The sequence below is a fragment of the Rattus norvegicus genome, chromosome X, assembly GCF_021556685.1.
Source record: "Rattus norvegicus strain SHRSP/BbbUtx chromosome X, alternate assembly SHRSP_T2T, whole genome shotgun sequence".
NCBI classification, from domain to species: domain Eukaryota; kingdom Metazoa; phylum Chordata; class Mammalia; order Rodentia; family Muridae; genus Rattus; species Rattus norvegicus.
In genome coordinates this window covers 68,321,824-68,344,715 of record NC_141554.1, presented here as the reverse complement: position 1 = coordinate 68,344,715, position 22,892 = coordinate 68,321,824, and the positions used below count along the sequence as shown (strand labels likewise).

Below are 22,892 nucleotides of genomic sequence, written 5' to 3'. Positions count from 1 at the left end.
TTGTGTTTTCCTGGAATTCTTTCAGGGATTTTTGTGACTCCTCTCTATGGGCTTCTACTTGTTTATTTATGATTTCCTGGAATTCTTTCAGGGATTTTTGCGATTCCTCTCTGTAGGCTTCTACTTGTTCTCTAAGGGAGTTCTTCATGTCTTTCTTGAAGTCCTCCAGCATCATGATCAAATATGATTTTGAAACTAGATCTTGCTTTTCTGGTGTGTTTGGATATTCCATGTTTGTTTTGATGGGAGAATTGGGCTCTGATGGTGCCATGTAGTCTTGGTTTCTGTTGCTTGGGGTCCTGCGCTTGCCTCTCGCCATCAGATTATCTCTAGTGTTGCTTTGTTCTGCTATTTCTGACAGTGGCTAGACTGTCCTATAAGCCTGTTTGTCAGGAGTGCTGTAGACCTGTTTTCCTGTTTTCTTTCATCCAGTTATGGGGACAGAGTGTTCTGCTTTCGGGCGTGTAGTTTTTCCTCTCTACAGGTCTTCAGCTGTTCCTGTGGGCCTGTGTCTTGAGTTCACCAGGCAGGTCACTTGCAGCAGAAAAGTTGGTCTTACCTGTGGTTCCGAGGCTCAAGTTTGCTCGTGGGGTGTTGCTTATGAGCTCTCTGGGGCGGCAGCCACCAGGAAGATCTGCGCCGCCCTTTCTGAGAGCTTCCCTGCACCAGGGTTCCAGATGGTGTTTGGTGTTTTCCTCTGGCGTCAGAGATGTGTGCAGAGTGCTGTCTCTTCTGGTTTCCCAGGCGTGTCTGCCTCTCTGAAGGTTTAGCTCTCCCTCCCACGGGATTTGGGTGCAGAGAACTGTTTATCCGGTCTGTTCCTTCAGGTTCCGGCGGTGTCTCAGGCGCAGGGGTCCTGCTGCTCCTGGGCCCTCCCCCACGGGAACCCAGAGGCCTTATGCAGTTTCCTCTTGGGCCAGGGATGTGGGCAGGGGTGGGCAGTGTTGGTGGTCTCTTCTGCTCTCCTTTTAAAACTTTTAACTACTGTATTATATTTTAACTTTCAACTACTTTTAATTACTGTATTGTATTTTAGACACGTTAAATATACTTTAATTAGGCATATAATTCATCTAGTTCTTGTAACTGTTGATCCTTGACCTTAGAAAATTTAATACTATATACGTTATCTTTAAGTTTCAATCTTTATGTATCTTAAATATAAAAGTTACTTTTATAACTTGTGTAATCTATCCAGTCTTCCATTCTGGAAACATGTAGGCATTTTAATTTTCATACATAGAATCTGTTCTTTATTGAAGCAAAGTCCATGTTTATATTCTTCCAGCATTTCCAATTATTTACTAATTTCCTTTCTTAATACTGGGAGACATACTAGTATTAATAAATTAATTTATTATCTATGTGAAATTTTCTTCCTGTGTGGTGGTAAGGAGTACTAAGTGGTGTCTATACTATAGCCCATGCTCATAAGGTTCCACTGACAAACCAAAGTCCCATTTCATCAGAGTTCCCCTTTCCGGGGGTGGGGGAGGCAGAAACCAATGAGTTTATTGGGATTACTTACAGAGAATTGGTGAGAGGTTACTGACAGGAGTTTTGATAACTCAAAAGTAATCACACTGAAGACTCTTCACCCTCTGTATATATGTGGCTTTCTCTTAGCCACATAGGTAAATCTTCCTTTCTCTAGCCTTTCCCAGTCTATTACCCTAGGTCTTCTATAAAACTTTAGGGTCTCATGTTATCAGGGCCTAATTGTATGCAACTGGCTGAGGTGACCCTGTCTATTTCATCTTTTCTGTGAAGAAATATAACATTTAACAAGTCCAGCTATAATCATTTAGGAAGGTACACCTAAAAGTATAGCTGTTTAATAGAAGACAGAATATGTCTCAGTCATTGTTCTGTTACTGTGAAGAGACACTATGACCAAGGCGGCTGTAATGAAAGCATTTAATTAGGGGCTTGCTTAGACTCTCAAACATTTAGTCCATTCTCATTGTTGAGAGGGACATGACAGCATTTAGGCAGGCATTGGTGCAGTAGGTGAGAGAGAGAGAGACCGAGAGAGACAGAGACAGAGACAGAGTGGACCTGGCATGGACTTTTGAATCTCAAGGCTCACCCCCACTGACATACTTCCTCCAGCAAGACCATATCTACTCTGACAAGGCCCCATCTCCTAATCCTTATAGTCCTCTGAAATAATGTCATACCCTAACGAGTAGCCATTCAAATACAGGAGCTTCTGGGGGTCATTTTTATTCAAAGCACCACATAACAGAAGTCCTGCATTCTATGTGCTAGATACTGGTTTTCTTTTAACCTCATCTGTAGGACAAATCAAGGTAAGAAGCACCTGCTGTCAAAGAAATAGAACTTTATTTTTAAAGCTACGTAATAGCTTAAGGTGTTAACTGTGATGTAAATCAATATCTTTTCTCTCAACAATGAATCCTGAGCAGTAGCCTGAACAAGTGAGAGCTAATAACGAGTCCTTGGCCTGACATGAGCTCTAGAAATATTGGGAGGGTGGTTTCTTGGGTTAAGGAGGATATGAAGTTACATATTGTTCCTGATGAAATAGAAAGGAAAAAATTAAATAAGAAAGCAAGCTCTATCAGTACTCAATGTAACTTTGGGAGTTTTGTTTGTTAGTTTGGGTTTGTTTTGTTATTTTTGTTTCTTTGAGAATTTGGGATTTTGTTTTGTTTTATTTATTTTTTTATTTTCAAGAGAGCAATCTAGATTGGGAGAAGCCTATGAATGTATCATGGAAAAATTATCAAAATTAGAACAAACAAAACATTAAAAATGACAAAAAGAAAACAACTTGGAGACCTGGTGTTACCTTCTTAGCCTAATATCAAAAGGGTTGCAGTGATCCTCTGAGGGCTCAGTGGGATGGGGAAGTTTTCTGGTGCTGCTGTTTTGTTTGATGCCATGTGGTTCCATCAGTTTAGGTGATATTGATGCCATATGACATTCATCCTTTACATTTTGTTACTAGCCAAGATGGTATTAAGCCATATGGTTGCATTTTGCTCATAGTGAGCCCAGGTCCATGGTAAAGTGAGCCTACTTGCCATGAGAGCAGAAGTCTCTCTGGGATTCACCATCTCACTGAATAAATGTGGACCATTACATAACTTTTTTTAAAAAAAAAAGATACATTAGTTAGGTTAGTATAGATATATGAAGAATTGGTACTTACGGCCTAGGCAGGTAAGACCAAATTATCAAATAAACAGAGGAAAAAAAGTCTATGGTCTCTGTTCAACAAAGCAGAGTCTATATGTAGTTGTTAAAAGGGCTAGAATCAGTAAGAGGTGTCTCCCAAATAGCTCTGGGTCTCTCTCTCTCTCTCTCTCTCTCTCTCTCTCTCTCTCTCTCTCTCTCTCTCTCTCTCTCTCTCTTCCTCCCTCCCTCTCTCAATAAGGGAAGGGTGGGAGATATATATGTTTTGAAAGATCAGAAGATTAGCCTGTCTCCAAGTGGAGAGTAACTTTCCAAGTCTCACTAAGGAAAGTCCCTCCATCTGTCACTTGGATCAGGTTACACCCTGACCAACATGAGGCAACATTACTTTGGAGCCAAGCCTTAGATTAACAATGTACTTTTAGTTTTTATCCACAGGTCTCTTGTCACCAAAGAGTCAAAATTGCTTCCTATGATATACAAACATTAGTGTTAGAAGGAGGAGTACCTAAGGAAACCTTTCTTGTTACAGAGAAGAAGGAAATACAAGTAAAAAGAAGCTCCTGGCAAAGGAAAGGGTGTGGTCAGGCTAGATCTACCAGGAGTCCATTCCCAGAGTTCTGTACCAAATGTAAGAGATGAGTTAGTGGGCAAAAATGAAAGAATAGACTTGATTCAACTTCAAAACAAGAGCAAACTTATGAGGCTGATGCCTCCAAACTCAGTGGCTTAGTATCCAAGGATTAGGGAAAGTGTGCCCAGTAGTTCAATAGTTACACCTTTGTATCTTGTATTGGAGTTGTTTTACTATGAACATCTCTACATAGAAAATTAATAATAGTAAGCTACACTGGAAATAGTCCACCCATCAGCTGTCTACATGTATACAATGTCTTTATTTCTTGAACTGGTTTGTTGTTTCTGTTTCTCCTAGCCTGATCCAGGATAAGGGTTTTGGAGGATATTGAGACAATATAGCCACAGAGCCAATTCCCATCTCTCAAGTCATTTTGTTATCGAGTTTCAACAGCATGGGATAAACATAACCTATACATAATGATTGTTTTGTTTCTGCCTTCACTGTTTTTGCTCTAGCACTCCCATTTGGTGCCATAGCACAGACAAAATACTACTGTAGCACACTTGGGATAACTTAAAATAATCAGGAATCTTACAGTCCAGAACCATCTTTTTATTCTCAGCAGGCCTTAAGTGGTCCCTTGGGAGGGAGGAGTTCTCACATATCAACTGGACCTTTTGTGTCAAAGGAAAAGAGATCGATGGGACAGCAGTTCAGACCTGAGGAATATAGAGTGAGCAGCAGGGCTGGAGGGAGAGAATAATGACAGCAGTGGGTAGATTGTAGATATGGGGGTGTGGAAGAAGAGAAGGTGTGTGTAGAAAAGCAGAGTGGGGGAGCAGTTTGATAGGGAGCATCCTCACTGGCCAGCTCAAACGTGTCAGAGAGTATTGGTGAGCTGGACTTAGAAGTTTGATAGAAATGGTAGAACAAAGCAAAGGGCATGAGTGTAGATAAAATTCTCTCCACTCGTGTTGCAATAAGGCTGCTGGTAGTCATGGTCCCAGAAGGGTTGAGGTCTCTGGGTTGTGTACCAGCCACAGTTCAGTCATAGTGTGCTTGGAGAGTAGGATGACTCTTCAAAGGTTCTGGAAAGATGAGAGATGGGAAGTAAAAAGAAGCTCCTGGCAAAGGAAAGGGCGTGGTCAGGCTGGATCTACCAGGAATCCATTCCCAGAGGTCTGTACCAAATGTAGGAGATGAGTTGGTGGGCAAAAATGAAAGAATAGATTGATTCAACTTAAAAACAAGAGCAAACTTTGAGAAGCTGGTGCCTCCAAACTCTGTGGCTTAGTATCCAAGGGCTCAGAACTCAAGAAATAGTTGTTGTGGCAGAGAGTAGGGAAAGATGGCCTGTCTTTAGTCCAGACACTGCCTTTTTAAACAGAAGCTATGGGACGGATCCTAAGTCAGACTTCCAGGATTGGGACCTCTTGACTCTAGTATATGTGATAGGATTTGGGGACTTTCAAGGTTTCTTGAAGTTTTGATGTCTCCAAACCTTACTTTGAAGGTATTGTTGTTTGTTTGTTTAGTAATACCACGTGATACCAAAGACAATGTTATCTAAAGGAGGTATGGAAATCTAAACTGGTGTCATGTTTCTATATTTTAATGAGTGGTAAAACATTAATACTAATTGTCTCTGATTAGTCACATATCATACTAAGTGCAGGCATATTTTTTATTTTTTTATCTTTATTAACTTGAGTATTTCTTATTTACATTTTGATTGTTATTGCCCTTACTAGTTTCCGGGCCAACATCCCCCAACCCCTCTCCCTACCCTTCTATATGGGCTTCCCCTCCCCATCCTCCCCCCATTGCCACCCTCCCCCCAACAGTCACGTTCACTGGGGGTTCAGTCTTAGCAGGACCAAGGGCTTCCCCTTCCAATGATGCTCTTACTAGGCTATTCATTGCTACCTATGTGGTTGGAGCCCAGAGTCAGTCCATGTATAGTCTTTGGGTAGTGGCTTAGTCCCTGGAAGCTCTGGTTGCTTGGCATTGTTGTACATATGGGGTCTCGAGCCCCTTCAAGCTCTTCCAGTCCTTTCTCTGATTCCTTCACCGGGGGTGCCATTTTCAGTTCAGTGGTTTGCTGCTGGCATTCGCCTATGTATTGCCTGTATTCTAGCTGTGTCTCTCAGGAGATATCTACATCCAGTTCCTGCCAGCCTACACTTCTTTGCTTCATCCATCTTATCTAATTGGGTGGCTGTATATGTATGGGCCACATGTGGGGCAGGCTCTGAATGGGTGTTCCTTCGGCCTCTGTTCTAAACTTTGCCTCCCTATTCCCTGCCAAGGGTATTCTTGTTCCCCTTTTAAAGAAGGAGTGAAGCATTCACATTTTGGTCATGCTTCTTGAGTTTCATGTGTTCTGTGCATCTAGGGTAATTCAAGCATTTGGGCTAATATCTACTTATCAATGAGTGCATACCATGTGTGTTTTTCTGTGATTGGGTTACCTCACTCAGGATGATATTTTCCAGTTCCATCCATTTGCCTACAAATTCCATAAAGTTATTGTTTTTGATAGCTGAGTAATATTCCATTGTGTAGATGTACCACATTTTCTGTATCCATTCCTCTGTTGAAGGGCATCTGGGTTCTTTCCAGCTTCTGGCTATTATAAATAAGGCTGCGATGAACATAGTGGAGCATATGTCTTTGTTATATGTTGGGGCATCTTTTGGGTATATGCCCAAGAGAGGTATAGCTGGGTCCTCAGGTTGTTCAAGGTCCAATTTTCTGAGGAAACTCCAAACTGATTTCCAGAATGGTTGTACCAGTCCACAATCCCACCAACAATGGAGGAGTGTTCCTCTTTCTCCACATCCTCGCCAGCATCTGCTGTTACTGGAGTTTTTGATCTTAGCCATTCTCACTGGTGTGAGGTGAAATATCAGGGTTGCTTTGATTTGCATTTCCCTTATGACTAAAGATGTTAAACATTTCTTTGGTGTTTCTCAGTCATTTGGCATTCCTCAGCTGTGAATTCTTTGTTTAGCTCTGAACCCCATTTTTTAATAGGGTTATTTGTCTCCCTGCAGTCTAACTTCTTGAGTTCTTTGTATATTTTGGATATAAGCCCTCTATCAGTTTTAGGATTGGTAAAGATCTTTTCCCAATCTGTTGGTTGCCGTTTTGTCCCGACAACGGTGTCCTTTGCCTTACAGAAGCTTTGCAGTTTTATGAGATCCCATTTGTGGATTCTTGATCTTAGAGTATAAGCCATTGATGTTTTGTTCAGGAAATTTTCTCCAGTGGTGCAGGCATATTTTAATATTGTTTGCAATCTCTATAAAAATAATATAAGTATATAATACTAAAAATTACCATATCAGGTAATGTTCATGAACTCTGAATGAGAATCAGCATAAATAATAGCTAAATTAAAATACTTTACATATACTATAAGAGAATAGCATAGACTATTAGCAAAACCTTACCATATAGTGAATAGAAGTATCTCACTTGACATTCAGCATCAACATAGGTAGATTGGCAGAAAAGAGTAATAGAAAGTCAGATTTGATAGTACATGTAATTTCAATACTCATTAGGCAGAGACAGGAGACTCACCCTTACTTTCATACCAGAACTTGTTCTATATAGCAAGTTCTAGGTCAACTAGGGCTAAATAGTGAAATCTTATATTAAATAATAAATAAATAGATAAATAGATAAGAAGGAAGGAAGTAAAGAAAGAAAGAAAGAGAGAAAGAAAGAAAGAAATACTTTCTTCAAGTTTAAGTTCATTCCAGGTTACACATCAGGATCTGATCTATGTCAAAAACTGAAATGACAGCGTGGCACGTGTCTTTATTCTGAGCACTCAGGAGGCAGAAGCAGATAGCTCTCTAGATTTGAGGCCTACAGAGCAAGTTCCATGATGGGCAGGAACACAGAGAAATCCTGTCCCTGAAAAACAAAAAAAAGGACAGGACGAATATTTGTAGCCAGCAGGAGGCCTAGTCAGGAGGATGACAAATAATAAAACATAGTATGGAAAAACCAACCAGAGAAGGAAATAGACATTGTATCCCAAAATGAGTACAAATCCAACAATACATAAAAACAAACCCAGATAAAAGTGAAATGAGTAGACTCATAATTATAGTTAAAAACTTTAACATTTATATTTCAGCAACTCAAAAATTATTAGAAAATTTGAGCGCTTGCCTAGTGAGCGCAAGGCCCTGGGTTCGGTCCCCAGCTCCGAAAGAAAAAAGAAAATTTAGAATATAGTAATGAGGGGGGCCCTCCAATGAACAGAGTCTGGTATATGTCTCTAACAACTGCAGAATAGATGTTTTCAAGCTCTGATATAACATGCCCAAGGAACCTCTATCCTTATCCCTAAGACAAGCCCCAACAACTTTAAAGGAATGATAGTCATGCAGATTGGACATTCTCACCACAAGTCGTAAAACTAGGCATTTATAGCAGAAAGATAACAGCAAAAGTCTCTAGGCAATTTGTTATGAAAACATTCTATATAATCTATGAGGCCTCGAAGGAACTGTAAAACCTTAAAAGGCTTTCCTGTTTGTAATTCAGCATGGGAACATTTTGGAAATTGTCATTCCAATTTATATAAGAAGAAAAGAGGTAAGCAAACAAAATTAACAACTTTTCTTAAATCCAAACTGAGTTTGACATCAAACTTGGTGAGTCACGTTCTATGCTCCAGGCCAAGTTTTATTACCCGTCCTCAATGAGTCAGTTAGTGGAAAGCAGAGAAAGGGTATTTATTCAATGTGGTCACATTGGCAACATTGACAAAGAGATCCATTGACTTCTTCTAGTCCATCTTGATGTCTAAATGAGATTAAAGTTTAAATGGAGGGCTAGAGATATCCATATTTGAGCTGTTCTGGATAAGGTATGGCCTTGCCTGCCATTTACCCTTTCTTGTCTGGGCTTCACTCTCATCCTCTAAAGTGATCTTACAAGTTGTTAGGCCTCTGTGAATTCTCTTCCTGGGAAATACATTTTCCATTGGACTGGTGCCTGTCCTTCTACCAACGTAAGATTTTTAGGGCAAATTCCTATTTCTTTAGGATCCATTGTTTGAATAATCTGATTGTCAGATTGAGAAGCAAAAGTGTCTCTAGAATATTTTGATGTTTTGGCAGGCCAGTAACAAGATCATGGAGCAAAACACTGGCCCTTAATTTGGAGGAATAGACATATCAATGTAAAAGAATCACAGTTTATCAAAGCATAAATCTGTAAGCAGAAACCACAAACAAGAACTAATATGACAGTAAAAAAGGCTGTAATTGAAGAATTTCTGGAGCCTTGGTGTAGGCAGGTTTAGGAGTTACAAGAAATAATTCTAGACCTATTATACCATATGTTACCATATATACCATAGCTGGTGATGACAGTGCATATACTATCTTGATATATACTTATACTTTGCTCGTACCTAACATCCCTCTGCTATCTTCTTCCTTTCATCTTCCTATCAAAGATAGGATGGATCAGAACAGAAAGTTCTCAAAAGAAGAACTAAAAAGGACTAAGAAATAAATCAGCATGGATTAATTATACAAGCAATAGGTTTCATTATTTCATTTTTATACATGTACATTTTCATAATGTATATCAATCTCCTTCACTTCTCCTTATCCTCACATCCTTCTCCCATTGCCACTGGAGAAGTGGAATCACTTTTCTTCTCTACTTTTCTCTGTCTCTCTCTCTGTCTCTCTCTGTCTCTCTGTCTCTCTGTCTCTCTCTCTCTCTCTCTCTCTCGTGTGTGTGTGTGTGTGTGTGTGTGTGTGTGTGTGTGTGTGTGTGTGTGCGTGTATACCTGTGAGTTTCATTAGGGTTACTTACCCGGAAACATGGGTGAGAGTTTTGTTTACAGGAACATGGGAACCTTACCAGAAATGTCTTCCCCTTCCCTAGCAACCATTAAGTGTTACAAATCCTTCCATAAGCTCCTTCCACTAAGAGACAGGCTTTTGATGGAGCCCAGTGTTGTGCATGTAATCATATCTATTATGAATTCTGGAGTGCAACATCCAAGTCTGTGTCATGCCAGGAAAACAGAATTCCTCACCATTCCCCTCTCCTCCTCTGGCTCTCTCACTCTTTCCAACCCTCCTTTCATTACATTCCTTAAACTTTGAAAGGGGTGGGTATTGATGTTGCATTTGGGGCTCAGCATTCAACAATCACTTATTCTTAGTGCCTTGACCAGTTGAGTTTGTGCAGTTGCTGGAAGTCACTAAAAAAAAAAAAAAAAAAGAGGCTTCTCTAGCAGCACTCATCTGTAGATATAAACAGTTATTTAGAAGACAATGTGATGGGGATGTCATGATCATTTGTAAAAGCAGCAGAAGATTTCCCAGTAGGACTTATGACCTCTTAAGCCACAGGCTTTTGGCCAGGTTTTATAGCACCATATACATTCCTATCTATGGAATGTGCTGCAAATCCTGTTAGACAGGCTGGTTTTTATCCCAGAGGGAGGCAGGATGCTGCTTCCACTTTTGTTTGTAACATCTAAAATTGACGATGTAGTTATTTGTAAAAATGAGTTTTATACCATTTCCATCATTTAAAAGTAATCAGAGAGAGAAAAATGATACCCTTACAAACTGTGATTTGACTAAGTTTCTGGTGCTGCACACTTTAATCTTGTAGTGTTTCCTCTTAGTAAGAAGAGTGGGAGGTGGTGAGCATTTTCATTCAGACTGAACTGGTAGCTGAGAACATGAGGAAGTTCTATAAGACAACAAGATTTGCTTAAGCGTTAGAAAAGATGAGAGAGAGCTCATTCCAGTATGACATTTCCCCCTACCAATCTTTCTCTTCACTCTGTAGATAATGGGGTAATATATTGCAGAGCCCTAAAAAAGAGAGAATATAGAAAGTTTCATTTGGGAAAAGAAAGTGTAGTGCAGAGGAAAGTGAGTAAGTTAGTTAAAGCTGGGGTTTCTCTTGCCCCTTTGTGGTACATAGGAATGTCTATTGCTCACAGCACTTATCTGAGTGTCCTGGTGAGCACTGTGGCAGAGTATGTGAGGACATACTGAGAGCATGTTTTAGCCTTACCAGATGCCCATCTGTCAATCAGCCCTTCTAGGACTACCCTGTGGCAGCCCCCCTCCTCTCGCTGGGATCACTCCCAGAATGTCACTGGCAAGATAACACAGTCAAGGGAGGGAGAAGGAGGGCAGACTAAAAATAGCCACCTAGAATAAATCAGCCTAGGGACCAATTCCCACTCTTTCCAGTGGGAACAGAGGTCCCAAACAGCTCCAGCCTGAGGTGGTAGTGGCTTTCTGAAGAGGGCCCACCAGGACCTTTGTGCTTCGCAGAGACTAGGACTGCAACTCTCCATTGAGCACGGACTCCAGCTGAAGTCTTGTGAGTACTTCAAACCTAACTTTCAGCTCTATCCGGGACATTAAATCAAAGCCCTGTTCTTATTGAACCAAGAATTCGGGAGTGCTTAGAAGGTAGAAAGGGAAGAACTTTTAGAAAGGAGAAACTATATCATGTTAACTTCCTGCCCTATCTGTCCCAAAGTGTGTCTGTAATATTCTGTCACTTTGTTTTATATCGTTTCGGTTTCAGCTTTTTATTTTATTTTTATTTTTTAATATTATTTGCTTGATTTTGGTGGTTGTGGTGGTGCTTTTTGATGCAGGGTCTCACCCCACTGTATAGTCTGGCTTTGAACTTCCTCAAACTGGAAATCCTACCTCAGGCTTCCTAGTAGTTGATTACAAGTATGGGTCACTATGTGTGGCCACACTTATGTATTCATAATATGTGTTTAACTGCAGTAGAATGGGCTTAAGGACATAAGGACAGAGTTTCTCAAGTTGGAGTAAAAAAAGGTGAAGCTTTTAAAAGAGTCTAGTAATGTCTGCAGGAATGTTCTAGCACCCACAAAAACCTAACTCCTCTGTAAGTTCTTACTTTGGCTTCACAAATTCTAAGAGGACCTTAGATAAAATATAAAGGGTTTTAAAAACTTGGAAAAATAAGCAAACAAGACGAATTTTGTTCCCTAACCTCTAACCTCTGACTGAAACTTGCCATCTTTTTCTAAGATGAATGTAGGCGACAAGTAGTGGTAATGTTACACGTTTGTGTGACTTGATCGTACCAGAATAAATCACAAGTATATCATATTACAATGTGGCAGAGGTCCTGAATTACATTGACCATCAACCACCACTTACAAATTATTAATAGATCTTGTTGTTTACTATTTCATACAGTTTTAAAAATGTATTGACAGCAACATTTCAAGATAGCTGCTTCTTTGATCATATACGTTTTACATCATGTACCAAAAACACAATGAAAAGGACCCACAGTCTTTGACTTTATCACTATCGGTGTCGCAAAGAAAATCTTTCAAATACCTTCACTATGGGGATGAAAAAGAAGACTAACTTTGATTAAATAATCAGAGCAATGTGAAGCTACACAGGAGACTTGTCTGTATCTAATTGAGCCACGGTTTCATTTCTCTCTGGAGGTTCATTATAATATAGACTGTACTATGAACTCACTGTGTGACCTAGGTGAGAACTTCAGCATTTCCCCCCACCAGCCCCAAGTCTCCAAAATGAAATAAGAAGGGAACCCTCGTGGAATGTCAAGAAAAAGAATATGGGAATGAAACTTCCTTTACAAAAGGTCTGGGAATTCCTTATGGTGCTTAAAGGCTAAAAGCTGCAGTGTAGCTAAGCATGAAGCAAAGAAGTGGAGGGGCATGTATGTTTCATCATGTAATCAAAAAAAAAGGGGGTGGATAGCAACTAGGGAAATCTAGATTTTATTTTGAGCTCTGGTAGAATGCATCTGGTTGGTGTAAGGCACTTCGCAAATGTATTAACTCCCAAGCTCTAGTTTCTACCACTTTCAAGTTGACGGTATTATTTATGCAACTATGTGAAATATATTTGAAAAGTACAAGGTTATAGATGTATTCTGGATTCATGATAATAAGATAATTCACAATAACAATGATGTAACATTAAAAAAAGTTCCTGATACCTATTAATCTTCGAATTCCCCATCTCTAAGGTGAAGAAACTTACCTATAAGATCCATTCATTCTAGCTCTGAGTTTTTAAAATATTAAGTAGGGAGCAACAACTGTAGAAAAACACAACATACATACTATAGCTGTTTTTCTATTTTCTTCTATATAGTAGTTGATATCCCATTATGAAAAAAATAGAAGGAAGAAATAGAAAGAAAATAATATTATAGGAATAAGTATTTCTCCTAATAGCCCCACAAAGCATGGACTATCATTTGTGCCTATAGATAAGGAAACTTCACCACACAATAGAGAATAGTCAACAAAATCAGCAATCAATAATCACGTTCCAGCATTGTGGAGCCAGAGACAGGGTCTCTGCAAGTTTTACCCTGGCCTGGTCTACATAGAACATTCCAAGTCAGCCAGGGCTATGTAGAGTGACTTTGTCTTTAGAAAGTAAAAGAAAAAAGAAAATGAAATCAGTACTTAGTAAAATTGAAATTATACTTAAATTTGCTTTGTTAGTGTATACTCATTACCAAAGTGTTTGGTTTCCAAAGGGTATTTTCATCCAAATGTGTTGTGTGCTTTGACCATGTTCACTGGATGTGTTCCTCTTCCCCGAGCCCCTTACAATCATCTTTTTTTTTTTAACTTTTGAGATCTTTTTCATTTGAAGGTAATCTTAGTGCTATTAAATTCACAAATATGTTATTTTTATTACCCAATCTGAAATATCTAATACACACATTACAAACATACAAATTCTGTCCTCTCCACATGTCAGCGCCCATTCATCATGGTCTTGGAAATGGGGAGAATAGATTCCCTTTAAATTGTTAAGTCAGTAGGTGTTTCTTTACAGTTAACTTTAGCAAAATTCGTACAAAATAATAATTAACAATGATCTTCTTTACTCGCTAACTCACAAGGAAACACCTTCAAAACTGCATTTTGTAAAAGTTTCTGTACTAAAATGTAGAAAAACTAAACTACACAAAGATTGAAAAGCTAAAAATTCCTTAATTTTTTTTTATTTCTGGTACCATTACCACAATTTACAGGGCAATATACCTGATGTAATGAAAAGAAAAAGACAAACTACAGCAGATAGAAGACCCCAGGAATGTGCATCTAATTGACACTGCATTGCATTAATCGATAGTTGCACTTTGGTAAACTGTGGCTGTGAGTGTCCTAACAAGAAGGGCTTCCTGTTTAAGCCACAGTGACTTTTCTGACTAGGGGTCATTGTTCCTTCTGTGGAAGACTTTTACAGTTCCTCTAATGCATTTAGGACAACTGTCTCAAAGTAACCTGCAGCTTTCCTGACAACGCCTCTCTCTCCTGCTAAGAACTGTAGCCATTTGTTTGTTTTATTTTAAAACCTTCTGTTACCATATCCACCACTTCCACCTCCAGTCCATAGCCACGACCAGAGAGACTGCCTGAGCTTCTTCTACCAAAACTGTCTCCCCTTCATGGGTCTGTAATGTGACTGTTACTGTCTACTGTAATTTCCAAAGTCATTATAGTTCCCACCACCACCATAGTTACCTCCACCAAAATCTCCTCCTTCATTGTAACCATCATGTCCTCCTCCACCACCACCATATCCACCACCTTGGTTTCCATATCCTGGTCCACCACCTCCATAACCTCCTCTACTACTGTAACCAGGACCACCACCATAGCTGCCAGCATCACTTCCAGATCCATGATATCCACCATCACCACCTCCATAACTGCCTCTGCTGCCTCCACATCCACCACCATAGCCTCCTCTTCCACCCACGTTTCCTCCGCAATCTATAAAGTTGCCAGATCCACCTCCATGACCTCTCTGTAATCCATCCAGCAGACTTCGTCTCTTGTTTAGAAAGGGCCTTTCTCACTTCACAATTATGCCCATTAATAGTGTGGTATTTCTGAACAATTTTATCAACTGTGTCATGATCATCAAAAGTTACAAAATCAAATCCTCTCTTTTTCCCACTCTGCCTGTCTTCCCTACGTTCTAAGGTTTCAATCTTGCCATATTTTTCAAAGTAGTCTCTCAGACTATATTAATTCCATCAACAAATATATGATGCACCAGCATTTACAGAATCCCCTCTAGAAATAGCTCTCTTTGGTTCCACAACCTTGTGCGGCTGAGCACACATTACAGCATCCACCACTTCAACGCAAGAGTACGTCATAAAACCAAAGCCTCTGGAAGGTTTTGTTTGAGGATCTCTCATTACTACACAGTCTGTAAGTGTGCCCCATTTCTCAAAATGTTCTCTTAAGCTATCATCTGTAGTTTCAAAGCTCAGACCACCAATAAACAGCTTCCTTGGCTGCTCTGGTTCCTTTGGATCATGGCCCTCCATTTTGAGACCAGACTCGCCTCTTTCAACTTGAGTTCAATGGGACTGAGACCTACAACTCTCTTTCTCTATTTCATTTCATTGTCCCAGAAAGTCTATGTCTACTTTGAAATATATACTTAGATGATTTTATACATCTATATAAAACCTTTAAGAACCACAAGTGAGAGAAAATATATTTCTCGGAATCTGACTTATTTTTGCAAAATATGATGTCCAGTTGTATCCATCATCTTTCAGGTGACATAATCTTGTTCTTCTTTATGGGTTAATAAAGCTACACTGTTTATAAAAACTACAGTTTCTTTACCATTCATCCATTGTTGGATACCTAGGTTGATTCCACAACTTGGCTATTGTTAATAGCACCATTAATGTAGAAGTGTAAATAATTGTGTTATGTTGATTTACGGATCCTTCAGGTATGTGCCCATGAGGAGTAATAATGAGTCATATAGCTGTTCTATTTTGAGTTTCTTTTCATTCTCTTTTATACTCTGTTAGATGTATAGCTAAGTAAATATGTTCTCCCATTCTGTAAAATGCATCATCACTCTATGAATAGCTTCTCTTATCAATTAAAACCTTTTAATTTTACATAATTATATTTGTGAAGTTTGGAAAATATTTTCTGTCCTATTGAAGTCCTTTTCAGAAAATCATTGCCAATGCCAATTTCTTTAAGCATTAGTCTTATTTTTCTTCTAGCAGTTTGAGAGTTTCAAGTCTTATATTGATGTCTTTGATAAACTTTGAATTGATTTTATATAAACTGAGAGATATGTATCTAGCTCCATTCTGCTACACATAGATATCTAATTTTCCCATCACTAAATGTTGAACAGGTTGTGTTTTCTGTGATTTAGGGTTTTTTGTCTGGTTGATTGGTTGGATTTTTGCACTTTTGTTAAGAATCAGGTGACTGTAGAGATATGGAGTTATTTCTAGGTTTTTTATTCTGTAGGTTTATGTGTCTGTTTTTGTACCAGTACCATGCCGATATTGTTACTGTGGCTCTGTGGTATAATTTAAAATCAGTTTTTGATACTTGTAGTATAGGTAGTTTTACTTAGGATTACTTTGGCTATTTGGGGGTCTATTGGGGCTCACTATGAACTTTAGGGTTATTTTCTTTGTTTCTGTGAAGAATGTTGTTGGAATTTTGATTGAAACTTAATTGAATCTGTAGATTGTTTTTGACAATATGGCCATTTTCACAACATTAATTCTTTTAATCCATGATCATCTGAGGTATTTCCATCCTCTGCTATCTTAGTCAGTTTTATTTTATTCAGTTACATAAATTTTCACAAAAAAGGACTCCAGTCAAAAGTTTATCCCAATTTATATCCTTTGAAGCAACTGGGAATGGTTTCATGGTTTCTTTCTCAGCATGTTCATTGTCAGTATACAAGAAGGCTGTTGAGTTTTATACGCTGATATTCTATCTTGCTATGTCACTGAAAGTGTTTATCCGTTATGAGAGGGTTGCGGATTTTGCAAATTCTTTAGGGTAGTATCATATGGTCTGAAAATACAGGTAAGTGGACTTCTGCCTGTATAGATAAGTTGATTTCTGCCTTTAAAAAAATCTGTGTTCCTTTTATTTCTTTGTATTATTGGTCAGACTGGGACTTCAAGGACTACATTTACCAAAAATAGAAAAAATATTGACCCCTGTCTCCTGTCTGTTTTTAATGGAAATGCTTTGAATTTTTCCCTATTTAGTATAATGTTGGCCATAGGTTTGTTATATATAACATTTTTTATATTGAGTTGTGTTCTTTATATTTATGGTTTCTTCAGGTATTTATCATCAAATAATGTTGGACATTGTCTTAAGTGTTCTTAAAATCTATTGAGATGATAGTAAAGTTTTATTTCCTTCATGCATCAAACAGTAAACATTTTTCTTTTCCAAACATCTCAGTCCTTTCTTTACTGTGATCCTCTCTTGCCTTCCCATGATTCTTAACTTCTTTTTGAGTCAGGAGTCAGATGTTTTCTTTCAGAGTTCTGAAGACTTAGGAGAGTACTGTTTGTCCCTAGTCTGCCATTTTCCAATTCAATCTGACCTATATGCCTTTAAAAATAATAAAAGTTGGAGCTTAATCCAGTTAGCTATTGAAAAACATGTTTAGGAATATTTTAAGAAATTAATTACTACAATTATCTTCTCTGTAGTGATAAAGACGTTCATACAGAGAGAGTAAAATGCCTTTAAACCACACAGTTACTATGTAAGCAGTAAATTCATGATTGAAACCCAACTCCAGACCTGTGTTTTACCATTACCCCCGCATGACCTCTTCATCTGCAATGGAGTCAAAGGAGATCCCTATATAAGTTACAGTGCTAATACTATGATAGGCATTAGAGTCATGAAAACATAAATTATGGATGAAGTAACCCAAAAGACTTGTAAGGGCAGAAAGAATGATGACGTAGAATGAAGAGGTATCATTTTTCATCCCTTATCACTGTATTTCAAGGTGTAATTTGAAACAAGACTGGATAGGTTGACAAAGCTGTGTGAGATGAGCTAAATAAAATATTTGATATGTAGCTTGAACAAAAGAAAAAGCATTGTTTTGGACTGGAGATACAGCTACTAAGGAGGTTAAGGCAGGAGGATTCCAAGTTCAAATGCAACTCTGCCTGAAAATTAAAACATAAAAAGACTTGGGGTGTAGTTCAGTGATAGAGCAATAGCATGTACAAAGCTGTGTGATCAATACCCAGTACTGAAAAGAAGAAAATAAAACAAAGAAAGGAGAATTTATTAACTGATTTAGAAAAGATCGTGTTTGTTTTATGTTTGCTTACCCCCTCCCACTCTCCAGACAGTTTCTCTATGTAGCAGTCCTGGCTGTCCTAGAAGTAGTTTTGTAGACCAGACTGGCCTAAAACTTCCAGAGATCCATTTGTCTCTGCCCCTCTGTCTCTCTGCCCCTCTGTCTCTCTGTCCCCTTTCCTCTCTGCATCTCTTCCTCTCTTCCTCTCTTCCTCTCTTCCTCCCTGCCTCCCTGCCTCTGCCAAGTGCTGGGATTAAAGGCATGCACCACCACACACGACCATACTTTTATTTTTATGTCACAACTTTAGGAAACTAGTTAGGTGATAACTATAACAGTTGAGGCAAGACAGTGGAGGCCTAGATAAAGTAGTAGATTAGGTATGAAACTCTAAGAAAGATAGATGGTCTGGAAGAATCTCTAGGGTACAAAATTTGACTTGATCAAATTGAATGGGAGTGGTAAGAGATAGGGGATTAGATATGTCTTGGAGATTTAGTTTGACAGATGATGAGGAACTGAGATATGGATTGAGTCTCATGGTAGTAATGGTTCTAGTACTAAGTACCTGTAGTAATTCAATGGATATATACCCGGAACTTAAAAGAAACCTGTGGGTAGAGTGGTGGTGTCACAGACTATAAAACATTAGAATAAAAATGAGGGCTAAAGCAATGGGAATAAAATGAAGATGACAGGAAGAAAACAGGGGAGCATACATATTCCAGTGAAGAACTGTAAGGAGTAATGTCAGTTCCTTAAGATGCTGATGTGGTTTTAGGTGCTAGAACAGTCAATAAGGACAGATACTTTAGAAAAGTCTGCAAAGTAAGCAGAGGGTGGTAAAGGGCTTGTCTAGCATGCGTGAAGCCCTGGGTTCAATCCTAATACCACAAAAGAAAGAAAGGGGGGAAGGAAGGAAGGAAGGAAGGAAGGAGGAAGGGAGGAAAGGAGAAGAAAAGGAAATGAAGGAGATGAAGACAAAAAAGATTTTCAAAATTTCTGGTAGGTTTAGTTACACAGATTTTCTTTTTAAGTGCTTTTCATGATTGATCGTGGATGAAGCCACACTGCACAGAGTAAAGAAGTAAATGGGGTTAGGTATATAAATAATAGATATCTGTTTGACTATGTTTGGTAAAGAAAAGTGGTGGGAAAACTAAGTGGTTTTACTTACTAAGTTAGTTGAAGGAGAGGACCTAGTGTAAAGAGGTTGAAAATGCTATACACTTTGTCTTTGAATCTTTTATTTTGAGGTAGTTATCTTTATCCTAAGTGTCCTACAAAGTATGGACTACTATTTTTGTCTTGTAACTGAAGAAACTAAGTCAGAAAAGAGAAGAGACTTGCCCAAGGTGTCTTGTTAGGATCTTGGAGAGGTGAGGAACAAACCTAGGTCTGATTGATTCTCATAATTCTATTTACATCAGAACCCAAGAATAAATATTCAGGTCATTTGCTGGCAAGTGAGGACAGGGTTAAAGTTGAGGGTGACCTCACCCATCTACCTCATAATATTCTTTAAAGAGGCATGTACCTGAGGCTCCTATCAAACAAAGAGTGGTAGGGCGAATTAATGGGGTAGAGAATTAATGGAGGTGTGAGTCCCTGAGGCCTAGGGTAAAAAATCTGGCAAAGTAAGCAGCCCTGGGCTCTGCAAATCCTGCCATCTCACCCTGATGGCATTATAATTATGGTGAGAAAACCTCACTTAGAGAAGCTAGAAAGGGACTGGAATGGTTAGGGTTTAAGCTGAGTCCATCATTGGGTCATAGGTGATTCCTTGAGGTATAATGATTATGGAAAGAAAAAGAGTTGAGGTTTGAGACAAAGCTCTAGACTGTATTTGACAAAGAATGGGATAAGGCTTGAGTCAAAAGATGGAGAATCAGAAGACTCTGAGGAATATTAGCAATCAAAGGCAGTCTTGGTTTGAAATAGTACTGGGGCCCGGTGAGCTAATCTTTATCAAAGAGAACTTACTCCGGAGACCTGTTCTTTCTGCTATCTATTTTCCTTCATTTTAATTCTATTCTTTGTGATGTCACCTCTTCATTTAATTAGCCAATACCCTTAGCATTAATTTGTTAGGTACCTCTCTTCCAGAACCCCTCAGGGTTTTAATCTGAAACAAGATTACAGAAAGCTCAAGAGAGGAATATTTATTTAGTTGTGGATGAGGGGATTGCAAAAGTTTAAATTCATCTAAAATGACAAGAGGTAGTGTTGCAAGCTTACTTTGTGAGATTGTTATTGGAAAGATTATGGATGACAGTTTGATAGCACAAATTCTTGTTCCATTGATTTCCTAACTGCCAGGCCTAGGCTAACTCATTAATATCACATTTTAAACTAAGGTAAGTATATCTCCAAGTCTCCATGTATGAGGTAAGTCCTATTAGCAATCCCAGGTGGATATAGGGCCTTTGCCATACATTTGATTCACTAATGGCACAAAGGTAAATATGATTGTCTGTTTGTAGATGAAATCCAATTATGATAATTTGAAATCTCCAAGAACTCAAGGAAATCTTCCCAGGAGTTCCAAGGACAGGCAGAAGAGTATATGCTAAGTCGCCAAGCTATGAAATGACCTGACTTTTTCAACAGCTATCTTGTGTCTTAAAATAACATTGAAACTGGGAAACAAGACACCCATGGATGAGTACCCTAATGGTGAAGGTCAGAGAGTAAACATAGAGTCTGGCATTGATAATGATGCTTAGTCTTACACCCTCCCTTTTTTCATTACTCTCAGATCGGGAATTTCCTCCTCTTTACAATGAGAATAGCTCTATTCCAATAAACCAGAATGAACCTCATGGATATCGCCAAGATCTTCTCTCTTCTGCAACCAGAAAAAGAGGAGGAGGACGCCGACACAGGCGAAAAGCAGGCTCTCAATCAAGCTGTATATGACAATGACTCTTGTACCCTGGACCACCTTCTACACCAGGAACGTTATAAACGGTTCATCAACAGCAGGAGTGGCTGGGGTATACCTGGAACACCCTTGCGCTTGGCAGCCTCTTATGGTCACTTAGATTGTGTGAAAGTCCTCCTGGAACATGGTGCTGATGTTGATAGCTTGGATGTCAAAGCACAAACACCACTTTTCACTGCTGTTAGTCACGGTCATCTGGAGTGTGTGAGAATACTTTTAGAAGCTGGTGCCTGTCCTAGTGGTAGCATCTACAACAATTGCTCTCCTGTTCTCACTGCCTCACGTGATGGGGCCTTTGCCATCTTACAGGAGCTCCTAGGGCATGGTGCAGAGGCTAATGTCAAGGCGAAACTGCCAGTCTGGGCATCAAACATAGCTTCATGTTCTGGCCCCCTCTATTTGGCTGCAGTCTATGGTCATCTTGATTGTTTCCGCCTGCTTTTGCTCTATGGGGCAGATCCTGATTACAACTGTATTGACCAGGCCCTCTTAAGTCGAGTTCCACAGCCTCGCACACTCCTTGAAATCTGCCTTCATCATAATTGTGAGCCAGAGTACATACAGCTTTTAATAGATTTTGGAGCGAACATCTACCTCCCATCTCTACCTTTGGACCCAACATCTCAAGATGATAAAGGCATCAAGTTGCTGCTACAAGCCCGAGGTGAATAGTGATCAGGCATACCTCATAGGCTTCTTTATTGGAGGTCTCAGGGTTCCAAATCATAAGACCTTCCCACTGGGTTGACCTAGAAATGGCTCCATCATTCTCCTGTGGTCCCTGTGGAGAAAAAGTTAAAGATTTCACAAGAGTGAAAGGGTTACTAAGATGAGGTGTGTAGAAAGCATTTATACAGTCTCTGGCCTTAGATCTGCCAATGACTCACTCTTTTGATGCCCTGAGCTTCTCTTCTATAGGCCTTGGTGTATGTTACCATGCATTTGGAGATGATTGTGACAATACTTAGACGGGAGAAGGCATTATAATAGCCATGGCAGAATAGATAGACACTTGGACAGAATAAGTACACAGAGAATCGATGCTCATAATTTGTTTCTCATTTTTGCAGCTACTCCACGGTCACTCCTGTCCCAGGCCCGCTTAGTTATCCGCAGATCCCTGTGCCGAGCCAACCAGCCACAAGCCATCGACCAGTTGGATATCCCCCCTGTGTTGATTAGCTACCTCAAGCATCAATAAATTTTCAACTTTCTCAGGAACCTAATGCATGATACCTCCAAAAATACACCTGGTAACCCAGATTGCTTGAGAATAATACACCCCATAACTTTTCTGGCGCATTATTCTCCACAATAAAATCCTCAGCAAAGTAATTGCTGGCGGCTATAGTGTCTTACGTTTGTATGTGGGGATTGGGGAGGACCACTGGGGAAAGGGTTTTATTAACCATAGGGAAGGATGACCATAAGTCTGATCTTGACAAGTGTAGGGATCTTGACTGCTCAAAAATGAAGAGAAAACAAAAACAGTCTGTTGTGCTACCTTCTCAACAAGGCTTTTAGTAAGAGTTTGCTGCCCTGGTTTAAGGGTTTTGAAAAATGTAAGAATGTGAAAGAAACCAAGTAGGCTTCTGAAAGTGATTTATCTAGAATCTACTCTAGCCCATGCTAACTTTCCTCAAATCTAAAGCTTTTGGGAATTAGATGTTAATGTCAGCATCTCCATCTGGTTTAGGGTCTACAGAAGTACACCCATTTGAATAGGACATAACCAGAGTGGCCTTTTTAGGCACATGAGATATATTTTCTGGTTGACCCATGAAAACATATGGACACTGGGCATTTCAAAAGCCTTTGAAATTGAGACTATTATTGGTGCATGCCAAATTTTGGACAATGAAGAGTGGCTGAAATAGCCCTATTTAAGTACATGGGGTTTACTGAGACACTGGCAACATTGAGTGTCTATGTTTGGGGTAAACTGGCTCTCTAGCCTGCTTCTATGTGTTCTTTTTCTATTCCCATTGCATATGAAAAGTTTTAGTGC

At 39.3% G+C, this 22,892-nt stretch overlaps 1 protein-coding gene across 3 annotated transcripts in view; it reads left to right on the top strand.

Moving 5' to 3' along the window:
• The window catches only part of Asb12 (ankyrin repeat and SOCS box-containing 12), a 153,527-nt gene extending 131,308 nt beyond the window's left edge, over nt 1-22,219 (top strand). For 2 of the 3 annotated variants that reach the window (NM_001434360.1, NM_001037367.1), the window contains 2 exons: nt 20,699-21,548; nt 21,955-22,219. In NM_001434360.1, coding sequence (NP_001421289.1) covers nt 20,753-21,548; nt 21,955-22,085 — 927 coding nt within the window. In that variant the 5' untranslated portion in view covers nt 20,699-20,752 and the 3' untranslated portion in view covers nt 22,086-22,219. Of the gene's footprint in view, nt 1-11,006; nt 11,135-20,698; nt 21,549-21,954 lie in introns of those variants that run through there. The other variant, NM_001434359.1, reaches the window with a different exon arrangement.
• The last annotated feature ends 673 nt before the right edge of the window (nt 22,220-22,892 follow it).